The 17798-nt window shown below is 34.0% G+C and overlaps 1 protein-coding gene across 1 annotated transcript; it reads left to right on the forward strand.

The window, feature by feature from the left end:
• Positions 1-7267: 7267 nt before the first annotated feature.
• Positions 7268-12161, forward strand: LOC114761547 (dehydrogenase/reductase SDR family member on chromosome X). Its single transcript, XM_028950941.1, has 10 exons — positions 7268-7428; positions 7680-7924; positions 8047-8113; positions 8697-8725; positions 8809-9017; positions 9228-9346; positions 10109-10204; positions 10278-10353; positions 10792-10945; positions 11652-12161. Exons 2-10 carry the CDS (start codon positions 7718-7720, stop codon positions 11829-11831), a joined length of 1137 nt encoding a protein of 378 aa, XP_028806774.1. The 5' UTR covers positions 7268-7428; positions 7680-7717; the 3' UTR covers positions 11832-12161.
• The last annotated feature ends 5637 nt before the right edge of the window (positions 12162-17798 follow it).

A 17798-nucleotide genomic window follows, 5' to 3' on the forward strand; every position in this document is an offset into this window, starting at 1 on the left:
GTAAATAGACAAGGATAATAAGGAGACAGTATATAACTACTGAAAACATTCAGTGTATAGGATTAAGTAACAGCAACCAGTCAGATTCAGCGTATATGATTACTGTGACAAATAGACGCCAGAAACATTTGGCACTAACCTGCATGTTTCCTATGAGAAATGAAAACAACACCAGACCAAAGATGGAAATGAAAACTGCAAAAGCAATCTCCAAACGTAGGTGCTTGTTTCCAGGTTCTGACCAAGAGAACTGCAGCAGCAAAAGGTATCCCAGCTCCCCCAGAGGGGTGGGGGAAAGATTTTAAAAGGTCAGCAAAATCCAATAAATGAAAATGGGCTCCATATGAGTATTTAAGATATATTCATGCACTCATCATCGTTATGAACTGGAATACACAAAATGATATTTGACGAGGTTCCGCACCCCAAAAAGAATAAAAAATAAAGAAAGAAAACAAAACTTTTCATAGAGATTGAAAACTGAAGCCAATACATTCTCTATTTCTGGATCAGACACGAAATTCAACTTACTATTAATCAAATTACATACAAGATTACATACAAGAATACCCCCTCCTATCCACCCTTGCACACAAAAAGACTCATGGACAGACCCATATTTGCATATCATTAGACATAAACACAGAGGGAGAGGGTTCAGCCACACTATGGGTTTACTCAGTTAATGTTCCTTTCACTTGATTCAAACTTCAAGGCATATTATCCAGTATCTTGCAAAATGATATCACCAAGTTATAATTTAAAACAATTTATTTAAAAAGGTTCATAAAGCACACCTTAGATTTCTGAGGCCCCACCAAAAGCAGTAAAAAACTTCTGAGGGAAATCTCTTGACTCCACGACACCAGACTCAAGCGCATCAAGAAATATTCCAAAATTGAATTTCTCTGAATTCTCCACTATTGGGCAAGAAGTATTCAGAATGTTGCAACATTGCCCAACACTTTACCTTTATCACAATACAATATGCATCCTTGCAGGTAGGAGTGTTTCTTAGACAGGCATCTTGCCAGCATGTTGTCTCTCTTTCTATAGAAAACAAGTACCAAAAGGCACCTACAACCTAAGAGTGAAAAATTACTGAACAATCGGAAAGAATGCAGATGACGATGTTTAACATTTTCAAACGTAGGATAACTTTCATAGCATGACTCACTAAAACCATAGGTCTTGAAGTGTGAAAATTAGATAAAATCAACATAGATCATGTATCAACTTACCAAAGACATAATCAAAATGCCATACAGTTGCCTGAAAATGTATTCAAGCTTGAAGAAATTCTTTAGGAAACTTTGACTCAGCAAACAGTTTACAACATTTGATATCTAAAGCAGCAAGTGAACAGTATGGCCATGCTAATGATCCCATAACAAGAATAGATTTATAAACTTCGAAAGTGAACTAGAACAAAACAAAAAAAATAATAATAATAATAGAAGATATAAAACAATGCCTCATACTTGAACAAAGGAAGCTTCAAGTTATCCATAGAGTGAAAGTCTGAGTCTAACTCAATGGTTTAAAATAAAAAATAAATAAATAAAACCATAACCAATGGTTAAATCATATAATTAGACATGCTCTAATGATCCTTGTGTTTAGGGAAAAACGAAAAAGGATATCACATGATGATAGCATACCAGGATAACTATACTACACTAGAGTTTATTTTTGCATGTGCATGCGCACGCACACACAAAATGCATGCGTATTTATTTTCACACCACTCAATATAGCGAAATTTTCATGCAAATAATGAAGTTTAAGAATTGATTCATATAGGACACAGGCCTTTGCTATCATGTTCAAATCTTTTCCACACACAACCGAGAGCAAACATGCATAAAATATGTTACAGCTTATAAAGTAATTAAGCTTTATTTTTACTCTAGGATTTATGTTACTTAACAACTTTATAATAGAAGTTTAAGAAACACACACTCAAGCCCTTGAACACAGAATATCTACGAGTCTAAATAGTGAAATACCCAAATTCATACGCTTCCTGTAGCATATTCAAATTCATACTAAGTTAGGACCAAAATCAATATGTATAATCTCATAGTAACCATAAGCAACATCTGTCCTAGCAGATAAGCTTAATTGATCTAAAAAATAAGACATGACATTCAATCGTAGGAAAAATAAAATCACAATACATGCATTATTATAAACTTGAAATTATATGGAATAATAAAAAGATCAATAAACCAAGAAATACAGTGGAAATAGCTGAGAAAGCAAATAGTAAAAGCAGCATTACAAAGAAATATCTTTCTATATAAACAAAAGAAAAACAGCACATCAAACTTACATGACTCGCAAGCATGTAAAGAAAGAGATTAAACGCAGCTCCAGCCCAAGCAGTTTCAGTGATGATGCCAGAGGTCCTTGTCACTTCTTGTATAATGGAATAACTCGTAAAACCCTTGGCACATATTGGAAGAAAACAACAAATTTCAGCAAGTTCTTCGTGTTCAAGGATTCAAAGCCTCCATCTTTGGAATTATGATTAAAATCACCACCTACAATATTTTAGCAAGGTCAGTCAACAAGTTTACAAATGAATCCAGCTAACTAACCTTTGAACCTAGAGCCCCACAAAACACTGAACATATTTAATTTAAAGAATTGAACTTATCCTCCATTCTCCATTGTATGTCTAAGTGGGTCCATATGCCTTAACACAGGAAGTAATTGTTTTTAAATTAATCACACAAAAGAGCAGAAGTTCCTTAACAGAGAAAGAAAAAAGGTTAGCCAGTACATGACGCACAGACTCGTTAGCACATAGGTCTTCACAAGCTTAAAGATACTTTGATTGGCCTCATCAGAAAGTCTATCTAAGGATTAAACAGAGGGGTAAGGGGCTGGAATGGTCTGCATAGGTGGTTTACGTAACTTTCTGGACAGTTTGGGGCAGAAGACATGCATGGTAACCGTTCAGAACAATTTTGTGGTAATTTTAGGTTTAAAAGAGTAAAAAGAAGAGGACAGGCGTGGACAAATTATAGAGTGATGTATGGAAGAACTCCAGTGTCCCAAAGGGATTTGCTTTCCTGCTGTTTTTCTATCCTAAGTGCTATTGCATGTATGTTGTATAAACTCCTACTCCTCAGTCCTCGGTTCTGGAATCCATCAGATATGCAACTGGGGATCAGGAAAAAGAATAGAGAGAATAAAGGGAGGGGGGGATACTATTTCTGAGAAATTTTTCTTACCTGTGGGAGGGGAAGAACAGCGAGAATGTCAACAAAGAAGTATGATGCCAGATACCTCTTTGCTATTGCCCAAGCATCTTCAACCAAAACACCTCTTCCAAATACCCGAGAAGATGGTGCAATAAATCCAGTACGAAATTGGAAAATTATGTGGACTATGTAAAAAATATCAGAGAAAGATCTTAAAATAGTGGCTGTAATCTCCATCCTGTAGTCCAATGAAAGGCATTTCTTCTCATCATCAATGACAGGGACATAAAAGAATAAAGGATCTAGTGATACAGCAATAATACACGATAATACAAATATCTTGTTCCACTTCTGAAGGAATGGGCCTTGTGGATCAAGGATTTTCTTTCTAGAACAGAAACTCCGGGACAAATGATTGTCAGAGGGGAAAGATTTGAATGATTTTCTAAATCTCTTTATACCCTCAGAACCAGATTCAAGGCCTCTATTAAACTTAGCTGAAATCGAATTTAGCGTACTTCTTATTCTCCCAGGGTACGTTATGGTATTTTCAGAATATGACTTTCAGAACCCTTGTCTGAATTCCAATCCCGAACCTGAACATTAAGTAAACAAATGCAAAATCAGTACATTATCCAAATCTTCTTCCGAACAAGATTCCAAATTTCCGTCCAAAAAAAAGAAAAAAAGAAAAACCGAAAGGGGGAAAAAAGGAGTGCAATTTGAAAACCAGTGGCGACACCGGCGAAACAAAAGGCAGGCCTCAGTGGAAAATAACATTAATTCAAAGTTGCTTCCTGTTCCAGCAATATGGCAGTAGGGTGCCAAAAAGAGACCGTATGGCAGTTCTGTCTGCTTAGGGCAGTCAATGACAGTCAATGAATGTAAGAAGTAGATAGACATAGGCGATTATTTATTTCACCTTCAAACTTCCAAAAGTTATATACAAAGTAAAGCATTACTGGCCTCCAAGATATTTCCTTCCTTCATGTTCATTGCATCCCAGGCACACTAAAATGTTTCAAACGTAACATAGAGGACACTTAAAACCGCAAGTAGAAGAGCGCATGCATATTCGGCTAACCTCACAAACTTCTCTTGCTGAAAATTCATAACTGGAGCTTAGTTTGGAAAAATATGCTGGATATGATGAATCTGTCTGATAGATCTCAATGAATCTGAACAAATCCCTCAGGCACCAAGCATTTCACTGCCTGCACCTGAAACAACAAGATGAAGAAGACATTCACGGATAGATAATGCATTTCTCAGGAGGTAAGAAAGGCACAAACTCGTCCGTAACAACATCATCAACAATGGGTTATAAGAGTTTGCTTGGGATATTATTATGGAGTCTGAAAATAAATATTCAGAACAATATCTATTAAAAAAAACGACTGCAGTTCCAAAACTGACTTATTTATGCAGAAAATTTTCCAATTCTTCCAAAATCCAATCGTCTGTAACTGGGTTATAAATATCTCATAATATCTAATTCTGAATGTCCCATATAAAAATAGAATTTTTGGGGGTGGGGGGACAACACAGTAGAAAAAACAAAAACAATCTTTATTCCCCGCGTGCTAGTAATAGAGCACTTAAAGTCAATTTATAACAGAAAGAGAAAAGAAGAAACGTACGAAGCACTTAATTCAAACCCAGCAACTGGTGGTGATGAGAAGCAGAGCGCAGAAAATGAAGACAGGAACTGCAAAGGGACCATGAAGAAGAATGATTCCCAATAAAAATCTCAGCAGTTAAAATAGGTAAGAGGAATAGCAGAACAAGATCATGGTGATGGTGATGATGATGAAGGATACCCAATCAGGAAATAGATTGCACTTGTCCAGGCTGGGAATTGCATGAGGAATCAAAGCCGAAGCGATGGACTTCTGACACCTCCAAACACTTGAGGGAAGGAAGAAGAGGGCAAGACGAAGGTTCGCGGAAAGTACAATGGCAGCGATGGCTCCTTCAATCGTTTTGCTCGCAAAAGAGAATATAATAGAACAAACAAAAAGGGGGATATTAGTAATTCGGCTTTTACAAAATTGCAAGTGAAGACGAAGGGGAGAGAAGAGAGAAGGCGTGCGGAAGGTTGGAGTTGGTGATGATGCAAGAAATTCTTGCCTGTATCGGGCCCCACCCCAGTTTTGTACCATTGGCTCGCATTGTTTTCTGCCCGGACAGTCAAGTCCGTTGACTCAAACGTTCTGCTTCAGTTTTACTCCTTATTTTCACTTTTTTCAAATGGAATTATTATATGCAATGCATAAATTTCTTTTTCAAACTGGCTGAGAGTGACACTAATTACGTAATTAAGTAAACATTGGCAGTGTAATTTGACAATGGAGACCGGGCCTTAAATAATGATAAAATGACTAAGCAATATTTTACTTGAGCGAAGCCAGTTTCATTTTGATGCGTTGACCCCCGATGTTGACTATTAAACTGTCCGAGTCAAAAAAATATGGTTTCTTTCGCTTTTATTAGAAGATGTTTGGGTTAAAACAAAATCATGATTTTAAAAATGTTTTTACAGTATTGAAATAAATATGTAGAAGAGTTTATCCTTAATTTACAGAAGTGCTTCTGAAAATACTTTTGAGATTATCTAAATATTCACACGACGCAGTGTTAACTTAAGAGGTAGATTTATCAGATGTAAGATTATTAATTTCCAAATCAGTTTGACTCTGCAGAAACAAGTTATGCCGGATTTTGGGGAAGGAGACATAAACGGAAGGAATGGCTCAAGCCTCGTACTGTTTGTACGTATTAAACTAAACTAAATTATAATGATAATATAATTTGGTATTAATGAATGGGAATGGGCTGGGCGTATTTTTGGGGGAGGGGATGGGTAAGTAAAGTCAACAGTTGTACTGATAATTCATAACGTGACTAGGATAGTCAAAGTGGGCTCCCGCAGCGATGCCGAGGGATTGTTCATTTTCAAACGACCAATATCCTCTTTCACACGCATTGTACGTGAATCCCCGGTTCATGTTGGTTTAAAAAAAAAAAAAACTGGCTCAGTTCGTGAGTTCGTCCCTTTTTTTCCTTCAAAAAAGTATATTATGTGAATTATTAGTCCGTGAAAGTATGAGTTATATACTATTGCAACTTGTGCATGTGCACCAGTGCATGTGACGACTTATTAATTTTTTTATGATTATGGAATAATTATTATTTGTGATTGGTTACCAGGAGGACATACTTTACATGATCTTATTAAAATCGGTTGCGTCTCCTCTCCTGAGTCCTGGCTTATCTTGAGAAGGTTTAAGAAATAAAAATATTTCCAAAGAATATTGGGCCTTATTATAATTTTTTATATTTCAGATCAATATACAAATGTTAATTCTATTCTATGTAGTCTTTCTTCTCAGATAAAATATTGTACTGCATTGCTAATATTCTAATTTTGATTTGACCTGTCAAAAAAATTTCATAATGCAAATTTTTTATTTTTTTAATAATAACACCGATGATTATTAATTGAGAATCATTTAATTAAAAACAAATCATCCGTATGTTGGAGCCTAGGCGGGCATCGGTTGCTTGGAGTCAGGGTTGGTTGGGTTAGGTTTCAAGTTGGAGCCCAATTCTCAGGAATTGGCTTAAGTTTTAAACATGAGGCCCAATTGACTTGAGCAAAACCTAATACAAGACTCCATCAAGTCAGCGGTCCTTGGTTGAACTGGGTCCAGAAGACTGAAAAGATCAAAAAGTGCCTCACACAAGGCTCAACGAGCTTGGGGAATGAAATTGAAAAGTAAATATACTGTACTACCTCGGTCCTAATTATAAGTAGTCTTATAATTAAGACGGAGGGAGTATTATTCATTTCAATAATAATAGTTTCAAACTAATACTGGAAAAAATAACCAAATTGGATGCATATAAAACCGATGCCCAAGGCAAGCTAAATTAATTATTAATTAGTTACTACTATTTTTCAGACAAGGGTTTCTTTATTTTGGCGGTAAAGTTGAAGGAGCGCAATTCCCTGGCGTGCAGTAACTAATTCTACAAGATCCTTATTTGCTCAGCGCCAAGCCTGGCCGGGAAAATTCCCTTTTCATAGACTCTGAATAATGTCTGTGTGAGAACATTCCCAGCGCACCTTCTGAATATCTTTAAGCGCAGACCTCAAAGGACCAGCACCGCGTCCTCCGAGTCAAATTCGATCACCACCGAGTTGTTATTTCTGGTATTAAGATTTTAAAAGTTGCAAAGCATATTGATTTCCAAGACCTCCACTCACATATTGCAAGTTGCAACAAATCCTAACTCGAGCAATCATTCCCCATAGGCATTTCATGCTATTGTTGCTTTAGAAAAAAATTGGAATCTTTCATTTGATTTCGGTTTTGATGTTCCGATCATGAAAATATATATAATTTACTTGCAATGCCGAAGGGTGGCTCCTATCAGGCTCACATGCTCACCTTGTTTGGCCAGCTTGCTAAATGTAGCAGCTCTCTTGGGAACGAATTCGAATGTCGAGATTGTATATGGCGATGAAGGAGTTGAGCGATGCTTTCTTTTTTGTCTGCTCATTAGAATTCTGGAGAATGTCCGTGTTGTGGACATTTTCGCTTATATTGTCATATTGGCAATTGTTTAAAGAATATGAGATTCTCAAATCCTATCCCAGATGTTCTCCTTCAACATCTCCTCGTCGGCCTGTTTGCGTCATCACTGGTGTAAGTGAAATTGGGCTTCATAATCTGCTCCAGCCATCTTTTTTTCCCTTTCCCTTTTTAAATTAAAAACCTAATGCTTGCTGCTTGCTTACTTACGAAATATCATTCTTTGGCTTGTGTAGGCAACATCTGGCCTGGGTGCTGCCACTGCTCTCGCCCTTTCAAAAGAAGGATATTTTGTTGTTATTGGTAATCCAATGCTCATTGCAATTCTCATTTACTTTAATGCTGGACGAGTTCTTTAAACCTGTTTTCATCTTTGTTGGCCTTACTTTAAGTGATAATGTCAAAAGGCATTGTTTAGCAATTGGAACCCCTTCTGTTTAACTTTTAGGCAGCCAATTAAATCAACTGAAAGGAGAGATTGGTCAACATAGTAGGGCCTATTGCCTTTAACTTGCACAACTTTGTGCCTAGGAAAACATGACTGGTACTGATGTCTCCTAAAGACCCCATCAAATGATTGAACTCCATGTAAAGATCACTTCCCTCATACTGCTTGTGTGCTAACCCTTACACTGATTTTGAAGCCTAACTACTTGACAAAATGCCTTCTGGAGTTTGCATGGTTTCATGCTGAATGAAATTTCGTCTTTGGAATTGGGAATTCAGAAAACAACCAAACTGGGATTAAACTGAATGCTATTTTGATTTTTTGATCGTGAGAATGAGTATTTGTTTGCTTCTCTAGTCATGCAAGTAGTTTATCTCTTTTGAACTGAGTAACTTGATTTTTAAGATTGTATACCTAAGATTCCAAATGTGGTTGCAGTTGGAAGATCACACCAGTTGTTATTGGAGGTATGTTTTCTAAATTATCAAGGTCATAGTAATTATGCCTCCATGCTTACTATTTTCTTATGAATTTTTCCATTGTTTGATAGACCATAAAAAAGATCAAAGATTGCAATGAAGATGCCAAAGTGAAAGCTTTCCAGGTTGATATGTCATCAATAAAGTCCATTGTGACGTTTAGGAAGTCCTTGCAGCACTGGCTTTTGGAATCCGACTTGCACTGCTCAGTTCAAATACTGATAAACAATGCTGGAATATTTGCAACATCACATAAAGTCACAGCTGAGGGATACGATCAGTAATAAACATTATTTCTCCTCCCATATTGCATCAAAGAATTCCATTATTAGAGTATGCAAGTGTTTCTGCGCAAAATTCACATGTTTTTGAGTGTCATCGATTCATATTATTGATTGTCTATGTTACTCTGTTTTTATGGCATCCTAGTTTCTTATATTCGCGGCATTCATCCTAAGAATCAATATATATATTTATGCTTGTCTCTCAGGATGATTGGTACAAATTATATAGGTGCTTTTGCTTTGACAAAGCTTCTATTACCACTTCTGGAAAGCAGCCCTGTAACTTCAAGAATTGTGAATGTGACATCCTTTACTCATCGAAGTGGTAAAAATATCATATAATCAATACTTCTTTGTATAACACAATTCCATGCAAGTTATTGTCTGGTGACTCCATGCTTTGGGTTTGTTTCTCATTTTGCACATTCGTAATCAAACACTCTGCAATTGCCTAGAGAATTTTCTAAGCTTAGTTTCGATTGTCACTTAGCTTGTCATATTATGCTGAAATTACTGTTATGAGTAACCAAACAACTTATTCCTGACATCATAATCCAACAGAAAAGGGAAAAAGTAAATCCTGTAGTATGAATGGATTCATGAAAGAACATGCTTTCAAGAGTTCAATGGACACTTAGTTCTGTTAATAATCTTAGCACCAGTTTCCTAACTAAAGTCTGATGGTTCTTGGTCATGAGTTGGTAGTTACCCGTCTTGATGTGGATTTGATGAAAGTTATCTCTTGCCCACTTGGTATGAATTCTTTTTAGTGCCTACTTATTTCATTCAAATCATACCTCTTTTTGAACCCCAAAAAAAAAAAACAAAAAGCCTCTTCAAGAATCGTTGAGCTTGTTAAATAAGTATGAGACAAAATAAACTATTTCGGAAATGCTTATCAATACTTTCAATGGTTGTGGTTGGTTGATTAGAATAGTATGGTTTCTTTGATATTTAGTTCGTCTACTGGGATTCTTGACCTTCTACCTATAATAGTCTTTCAAGGTGTTTGTGGAGCAAAAGATGGACTTATTAAAATATCCGTGGCACATAGATGCTTTATTATGACTGCTGGTTTTTTCTACAGTTAGTGATATACAGGTTGATGAGAAAACTGTTTCTGGGAGAAGATTTTTGGGCTCAAAACAATACCCATGCGCTCAAATTTATGAATACTCTAAATGTAAGCTGCCTGTTCTGGATGATTTTGTAAAGATTATCTTCATTACTCCTAATTAGTGTTTACCCTGTTGAAGTGTGCCTACTGCTCTTCTCCTATGAGCTTCATCGACAGCTTAGCTCAGTGGGTAAATCCTGTCACGTCTCTGTCATGTACGTAATTGCAGATTTGTTCTATTCCTTCCTACTGGTTTCTTATTTTAGGGCTATTATACCAACAAATTGTTGAAAGTTAATTCATATATGCACATATAATACTCAATTATCATGTTAGGATGCTCACATACCTGCCTTCTTGCGGCAAATTACTAGTTTAATGTTCTATCTTCTCACTTTTGGCTAAAACAATGTTCATCGTTTCTTGTCTGCCAATCTCCTGCCATGTATGAAACACGTGCATCAAGAAACTTTTAGTTCTATTTGGGCGTTAATCACATGTTGAGATCTGTTTTTGTGGCCTTGTGGACCTCGTTGCTTTAAATGATTGGGGTTAGATCGTAGTCTATGACGCCTATTGTTTTTACATTTTTATTTTTGGTTGTGTATCTGTTCAACTGAATCATTCAGTTTCTTCTGCGTTTTGCTTTATAGTGCTGTGGATCCTGGAGCTGTGCAAACCAACATAATGCGAGAAGTTCCTTCAATTCTATCTAGCTTGGCATTCAAACTCCTAGGAATGTTGGGCCTATTGCAAACCCCCGAATGTGGGATTAGCTCTATTATTGATGCAGCCCTTGCACCTCCAGTAAGTATTCTTTTAGGTGTATTTTATATGTAGAGGTTGTATAGCTTGTCCTGTTTATTTGTCTAATTTATCGAAGATGTACCATGAATGACTGGGACATCATTGCTCCAACTGCATTCTTATCTTCCCTCCCCCCCCGGGCCTGAGCACTCTTATCCTTCAAGAGCTTGCATAATACCATATACTCTTCCGGTCCTTAATATAGGACCCAATTGGTGAGTTGGTTTTGGTCCTAAATATAAGACCCATTTCTCATATTTATCAATTATCTCTAAATTATCCCTATGGATACCCTTTCAACCATAATCAAGTAGAAGAGAAAGATGAGATATTAAGAAATATGATTATGGTATTTTAGGAAAAACGTGTCATATTTCTTATAATTAACTAACTTACCTAACTTCCTTAATCTAATCAAATTAGTTAAATGGGTCTTATATTAAGGACCGGAAGAGTATGTATGTATGGGCCTTTTCTTCTCTTAATGCATGTAAATTAATTACTTGTAAACATGACAAAATATTACTTCATACCGTCTTTTTCACTCATATAGTTTAAAAAGGTGGCCCGGTTGATGGGCTCTGAAATGAACCACAAGATTATGCTGATTGAACAAGACAACTGCAATTTAATACGTGCTCCTTGCACACCGAATATGCTAATTGATATTTAAGTTTTCTTCAATCATCTCACCATTTGATTCCAGGAAGCATCAGGAGCGTACTTTTTTGGGGGGAAAGGCAGGATTATCAGCTCTTCAGAACTTTCACGAAACCCCAAATTAGGACGCCAACTCTGGGAAACCACATGTAATCTGTTATCGCATACCCCTTTTGGCTCTGAGGAAACAAAGATGCTAGCATCTGCCCTATCATGTACTAAGTGAACGAAAGATAGCATTCTTTAATTTTCTGAAAGCAGATGATGGAACAGATTTTGAATCCTTTGGAGCATGTGAGGTTGCAACACAAGGATTGAGAACGTAAACAGATCCATTTCATCCCTCTCCAGCTCCAAGAATTTAAATCCGGCATACCATACTTTGGATTAAGTTCTATGGATTTTAGCTCTTAGAAGCTAGTGGCATCATAGTTTTAGACATAATTTAGGTGTAGCTTTTCATCAAGTGCATCAATAAAATCATGATATGTGAATATTTTTATTGTTCAATACTCTTATATGATGGAGATTGATAATAAATAAAATATGTTGTGACGCTCTGGTAGTCTAGTCATTGCCGCGCATGAAGGCGTTGGCCACTAGGAGTTCTCAATGAGTTGCGCACTCAGAAAAAAATCACTTCTCACACTACAAAATAAAAGAGAAGTGAGGGGATATTTAATTTAAAGATGGTAACGAATCCACTCCCCGGGGGGCGGAGTTTCCAATCGTGTAGTGCTTCGAGCATTTCTGTTTGTGACAAATCGATCCAATAAGGTTGAAGATTGTTAGCTCATTAGTTTACCAGCGGTATGCTAAATCAACCAATCAAAATTGCTAAAGGGAATTTCAAAAAAATATTTTTAAATTTTAAAATTCTAAATCAGTTTTGCTCATGACCCTTTAATAATAATTGATAACATTTAAGAAATAAATGATAACGTATTTTTATAATCATTCTTGATTTAAAATTTTGAAAATTTAAAGTTATTTTTTTAAAAAATTTTCCAAAATTCTTTTTGGCAGTGTTTTTTTTTTCCCCGCAAGCTGTCAAAAAAAGCCTCTCAGATATTTTTTTAGCGTTAGCTACTTAACTTCAAAGAAAACCGCAGTCATTAAAAATCAGAGGGTCGATTTTATATTGTGCGTTGCGCTGTTCATAACATAATACTTCTTCGATCTTTAATATTAGACCTATTTAACTAATTTGATCAAATTAAAAAAATTAAATAAACTAGTTAATTATAAGTATATGGAAAATATGGCCTCTAATAATTTTCAAACTTCACATATAAAATCATACAAGTGATGGAAGTGGGTTGTGCTGAAGACTTGAATCAGGAAGGAGAGTTTAAGCTGAAATAGGGGGGAACTAGGCTTGGCCGGGTTTAGTTACGTGCCTATTTACACTTGGTTTCATTTTTTCTTACACTCCTACTGCCACCCGCATACATATAAAAATTAATTAGGATTAGATTTGATACTAAATATAAAATTTCAATTTATTTTATTTCTTAAATTTATAATTTTTCCCCTAAAATATTCCTATCGATTGTACATATTAAGAGGTTCCCAAGTAAAGGATAATTTTGATGCACATGATTAAAGGGATGTTTGAGATGTTGCAAAAGCACTTTCAAATAGTACTTTTACGTAATTTAAGACAAAACTCTTCTCATCTATTTATTTTGAATTCTGTAAAATCATTTTTAAAACAGTGATTTAACTAATACCCTCTAAAGAGGATTATTTAGTGAAATCAATTACAAATAATCAATTTAACTAATTTTTTAAATATTAACAAATTAACTATTTAACTCTTATATTAAGAATAAGAGTAATGATATAAAAAGAATAAAAGCAAGAAATTAAACTGTAGAGTCATAGTTACTACCCTTCTCTCTGCAATTCGCCTAATTAAAACAAGTCTCTCCTTTAAATAGACCCTATGAATTGATGAACTAATGCATGACTTTTTCTTAAACTTCCGCAGGGCAAATTCAAGGCTCAAACGTTAATCAATACCGTAATATAGAAGCGATATATATATATATATATATATATAGTTTTTATGTGTGTTTAGAGTAACTCAAATCAGCAGATTTATACAATTGAACTGAAGAAGGGGATATAATTGTTCAACCAGAGAGGAGTCTTGCGTTTTAGTGAACAGGAAAAAAATGCTAACACGGAAGCTGTAAAAGTGAGTGCGCAATAGAATCATATATAATAATTGTAACCTTGAAGTGAATATTTTTTAGAATATCTGCTCGCAATTTCCCCCACCTCCAAACAAGACTTTATGGAACATATTTAGTTCTTTACTGGAGCCATTGGGCCCGAGTAAATTTGATAAATTCTATGACGGGGGCTCAATGAAAATGATGATATTGAGATATTTCAATTTGTTCAGTCCATCCCTGTTAGGCCTCAAAAAATGAGGTTATTCGGACCAACTCGAAAAAGCTCGTTTTATTTATTTTTTTAGTATTTTTATAGCGGAGATAATGGAAAAAAATATAATTGAATATGAATTGATACTTCAATTAAAAAAAGCTAACTTCTTTCAAAATTGTGTCGCTTTTGTTTACAAGCGTGATCCAATATTTTCCATTAAATTTGAATTGCGCAATTTGTATGAAGCTTTTCTGTATCATAATCACCTTACAATGTGTCGATGGACTTGTCATTAGTTATGTGAAACGTGGGGATTTGTCATTTATTTAATATTTGCGTAGAAAGAAAAAAATTTGAAATATGCCTTTAATTTGAAAGTTGAAAATGGACATTTCGTTATTTTTAAAAATAAATAAATAATTTGGGATGAATAGAGTTGAGCTAGGGGTGTTGTCCCGTTATATTCGGGCTTATTCAAGAATTTCCAGCTATATATAATCTTTTACTACAGAGCACTATTCGTCAAGACGTAATTAAATTACAAAGCATTTTTGCTGGGATGGACACATATGTATGACACGCACAAATCTACTGGGAACCGTGTTATCCATAATGTAAATCATTTTCATTCCTATATAAAGACCAAGTATAAATTAATATATGTTTATATTTATGATTCATAGTGGTACAGTCTCTGCATATTTCTACATCAAAGAAAGTGATAAATGCTTGTTTGATAAGATTAATTAAGACAGAGATTCGCATACGTACTCTTACTAAACCTTACTCCATTTTTCTATCACATAATTATGTCGGCTTTCGATGCATTTTTTATGGGTCTGAATATCTAACAAGACTATTGTTTGGAATTAAATAATACTCCCCCGCTCATAAATATAAAACCTATCTTGTAGTGTAAATTACACTACAAAATGAGTCTTGTATTTAAAACAGTAGGAAGTACAAAGTTAATGAATCTATATACGTATTTTTTATGCAACTTTGATTATTGTCAAATCATTTTGGATTTAAAACTAATATCTATTGAGTTAGAAACATTAAAATTAATTAATATATGTATTTAAGTTAAAGCTCATGTTTGAATTGATTTTGTTCAGATCCAAAAGATATCTAAATAAAATACTGTAAGTGATGGGGAAATATTTCTAATAGTGGTAGTGATATGGTAAATATCTTGCCAACCCATTTTATAAATAAGGGGGCCACTTTAAGTGAAAACATATTGTGAAATATAAATCCAAATGACTTTTTCTTTTTCTTTTTTTTCAGTATATGTGTTATGTTTGAATAAAATATGCTTTAGTAATAAAATTATTACCAATCAAATTAAGTCTAACAGAAAGAACTAGTTTTTTAGAACAACATAGTAAATCAAGGTTGAAATCAAAACTTATTATATCTCTCTTCTCCCGGTAGTGTTTGTTTGTTGTTAACAAACTTTGGTTCATATTTATCAGGCCGTGTGTGTGTATATATCAAATTATGTTAAACATAAATTATAAATAACAAGACTTAATTTTTAGATTTGCGCAAGATTTCCTGCCTCGATTCATTGCATCGAACGATGTATTAATCATGTGATGTGTGCTACGTTTCTGGTCTGCGTTTTTGCTCTTCTAACCCCATCATTATTTGCCCATTTATTCTTTTGAGTTTTCTCGTGTCAGATACGCTCTGAATATTTTTCATCTCTGACCAAATATATCTCCTACTGAAATTTCAAATGCTTAATTACTCAATCTATTTTTAAGTGGCTGATCTTCAAATTTGATTATATACTGTTCACTGATTCATTGAGAATTATTGTGACTACTAATAAACATTTTGGGAATAACAAGTTGCCTCACAATGTACGTATCTAGTACTCCTCCGATCCTTAATATAAGGCCCATTTAACTAATTTGATTATATTAAGGAAATTAGGTAAGTTAGTTAATTATAAAAAAAGTAACACATTTTTCCTAAAACACTATAATCATCTTTCTTAATACTCATATCCCTTTTCTACTTGATTATGGTTGAGGGAGTATCCATAGGGGTAATTTAGAGAAAATTGATAAATATGAAAAATGGGTCTAATATTTAGGACCAAAACCAACTCAAGAATTGGGTCCTATATTAAGGACCGGAGGAGTACATGATTACAAGGGTGTTTGGGCATAGTTTCAAAAGTGTTTTTCCGGTATACGAAGTAAATATATATAAAAGTTTATCTCGATTTGTAAAAAAATGCTTTTAGAGTTACCCAAATACTCCCTACATCTTATGCAGCGCAGTGCATGCATGCGAATGAGAATGTAATGATTATTCCAAGATAAATGAATTATTATATCTGATTAATTATAAAACCTCATTTGTAATCTATAATGTATTATAATCAGGACCGTGAGTAGTACTACATACTACTTCTATTCCTAATTATAAGAGCCAGTTGACAAATTTGAGGAGATTAAGAAAGTAAGTTGAGTTAGTTATTTGTCCTAAATAGGTGTTGTCTTTCCTAAAATATTCTTGCTAATCAAGTGTATTGACTAAAACTATCATTGTTAAAATGACTACTTTGGAAAAAAAAAAGTATAAATATGAGAGACAAAGTGGATTAGGGTCTTATATTTAGGACCAAAATAAAAGTCAAATGGGATCTTATATTAAGGACAGGAGGTAGTATAAAATTATCATGGCCATATACATGTACGTACCCTCAATCCCATTGAGAACATTACGACACGTTTCAAACAAAAAGGAAGTTTTCAGCTTTGCAAGGCCAATTTAAGCAACTCATTCAAATGATTAGGCGACTGTTTCTCCCTTTTTATGTTAAGGGATCATAAACACTTTCATGCACACTGGTACATAACTTTCAACACTTTCATGCACACTGGTACATAACTTTCTTCTTATGTTTATCTCATATTTTATAAATTATAATTAACAATGCTGTTTTTAAATAATTTAATTACAATTCTAAACAAACCTTAAAATGTCTTGTGGATGCCTGTAAAGTAAAGCGATGGAAAAAAAGATTCATATATATATATATTATATATATATTCTTTTACATTTATATATTTACATATTTAAAAAGAGAACAATGTATTAAATCCGATTTAAATATAAAAACTAGTTAAAAAGTTGTTTTAAATATAAGATTATATATATTAATTTTTTTAATACAAATTATTTAAGAGATGCGTGCGACAACAATTCCAAAATTTCGTTTTTCTAAAAGCAAAATACTACTTTGAGTTCTTAATATAAGAACTTGTTTGACTTTTATGTTAGTCTTAAATATAAGATCCTAATTTCTTAAATTTATTTTTTTAAAATAGTTTTTGTAATAATGTTAGTTCTAACCAATATATTAATTAGTAAGAATTCTACGTGAAAAACAGCATCTATGTATTAAAAATAATTACCTTAATTAATTTTTTAAATCTACTCAAATTTGTCAATTAGCTCATATATTAAAAACTGGATATATTATTAAATTTGAGTTGTGTGTTTACTTTCATATAATTATACCCATCTCAAATAAGGAAGATTGAGCATGTCCTTTTTTTTTAAATAAAATTTTTTTGGCCAAAGAATCAAGCATCGAGCATCTATTGGCAATAATTAAGAGGTTTATAACCATTCTCAATCTTAAATAGAAATGATTTTTTCAGCATAAATTTTCACCTTAGCTTGAATTTGAAACCTCATTCAATGGGTATTGACGGTCAAGTACTATTCATTATTTTTTATAATGCATTATATTTTTTTAATGAAATATAAT

The sequence above is a fragment of the Neltuma alba genome, unplaced genomic scaffold, assembly GCF_004799145.2.
Source record: "Neltuma alba isolate B1F8T4 unplaced genomic scaffold, ASM479914v2 tig00011126_pilon, whole genome shotgun sequence".
Classification (NCBI taxonomy): Eukaryota; Viridiplantae; Streptophyta; class Magnoliopsida; order Fabales; family Fabaceae; genus Neltuma; species Neltuma alba.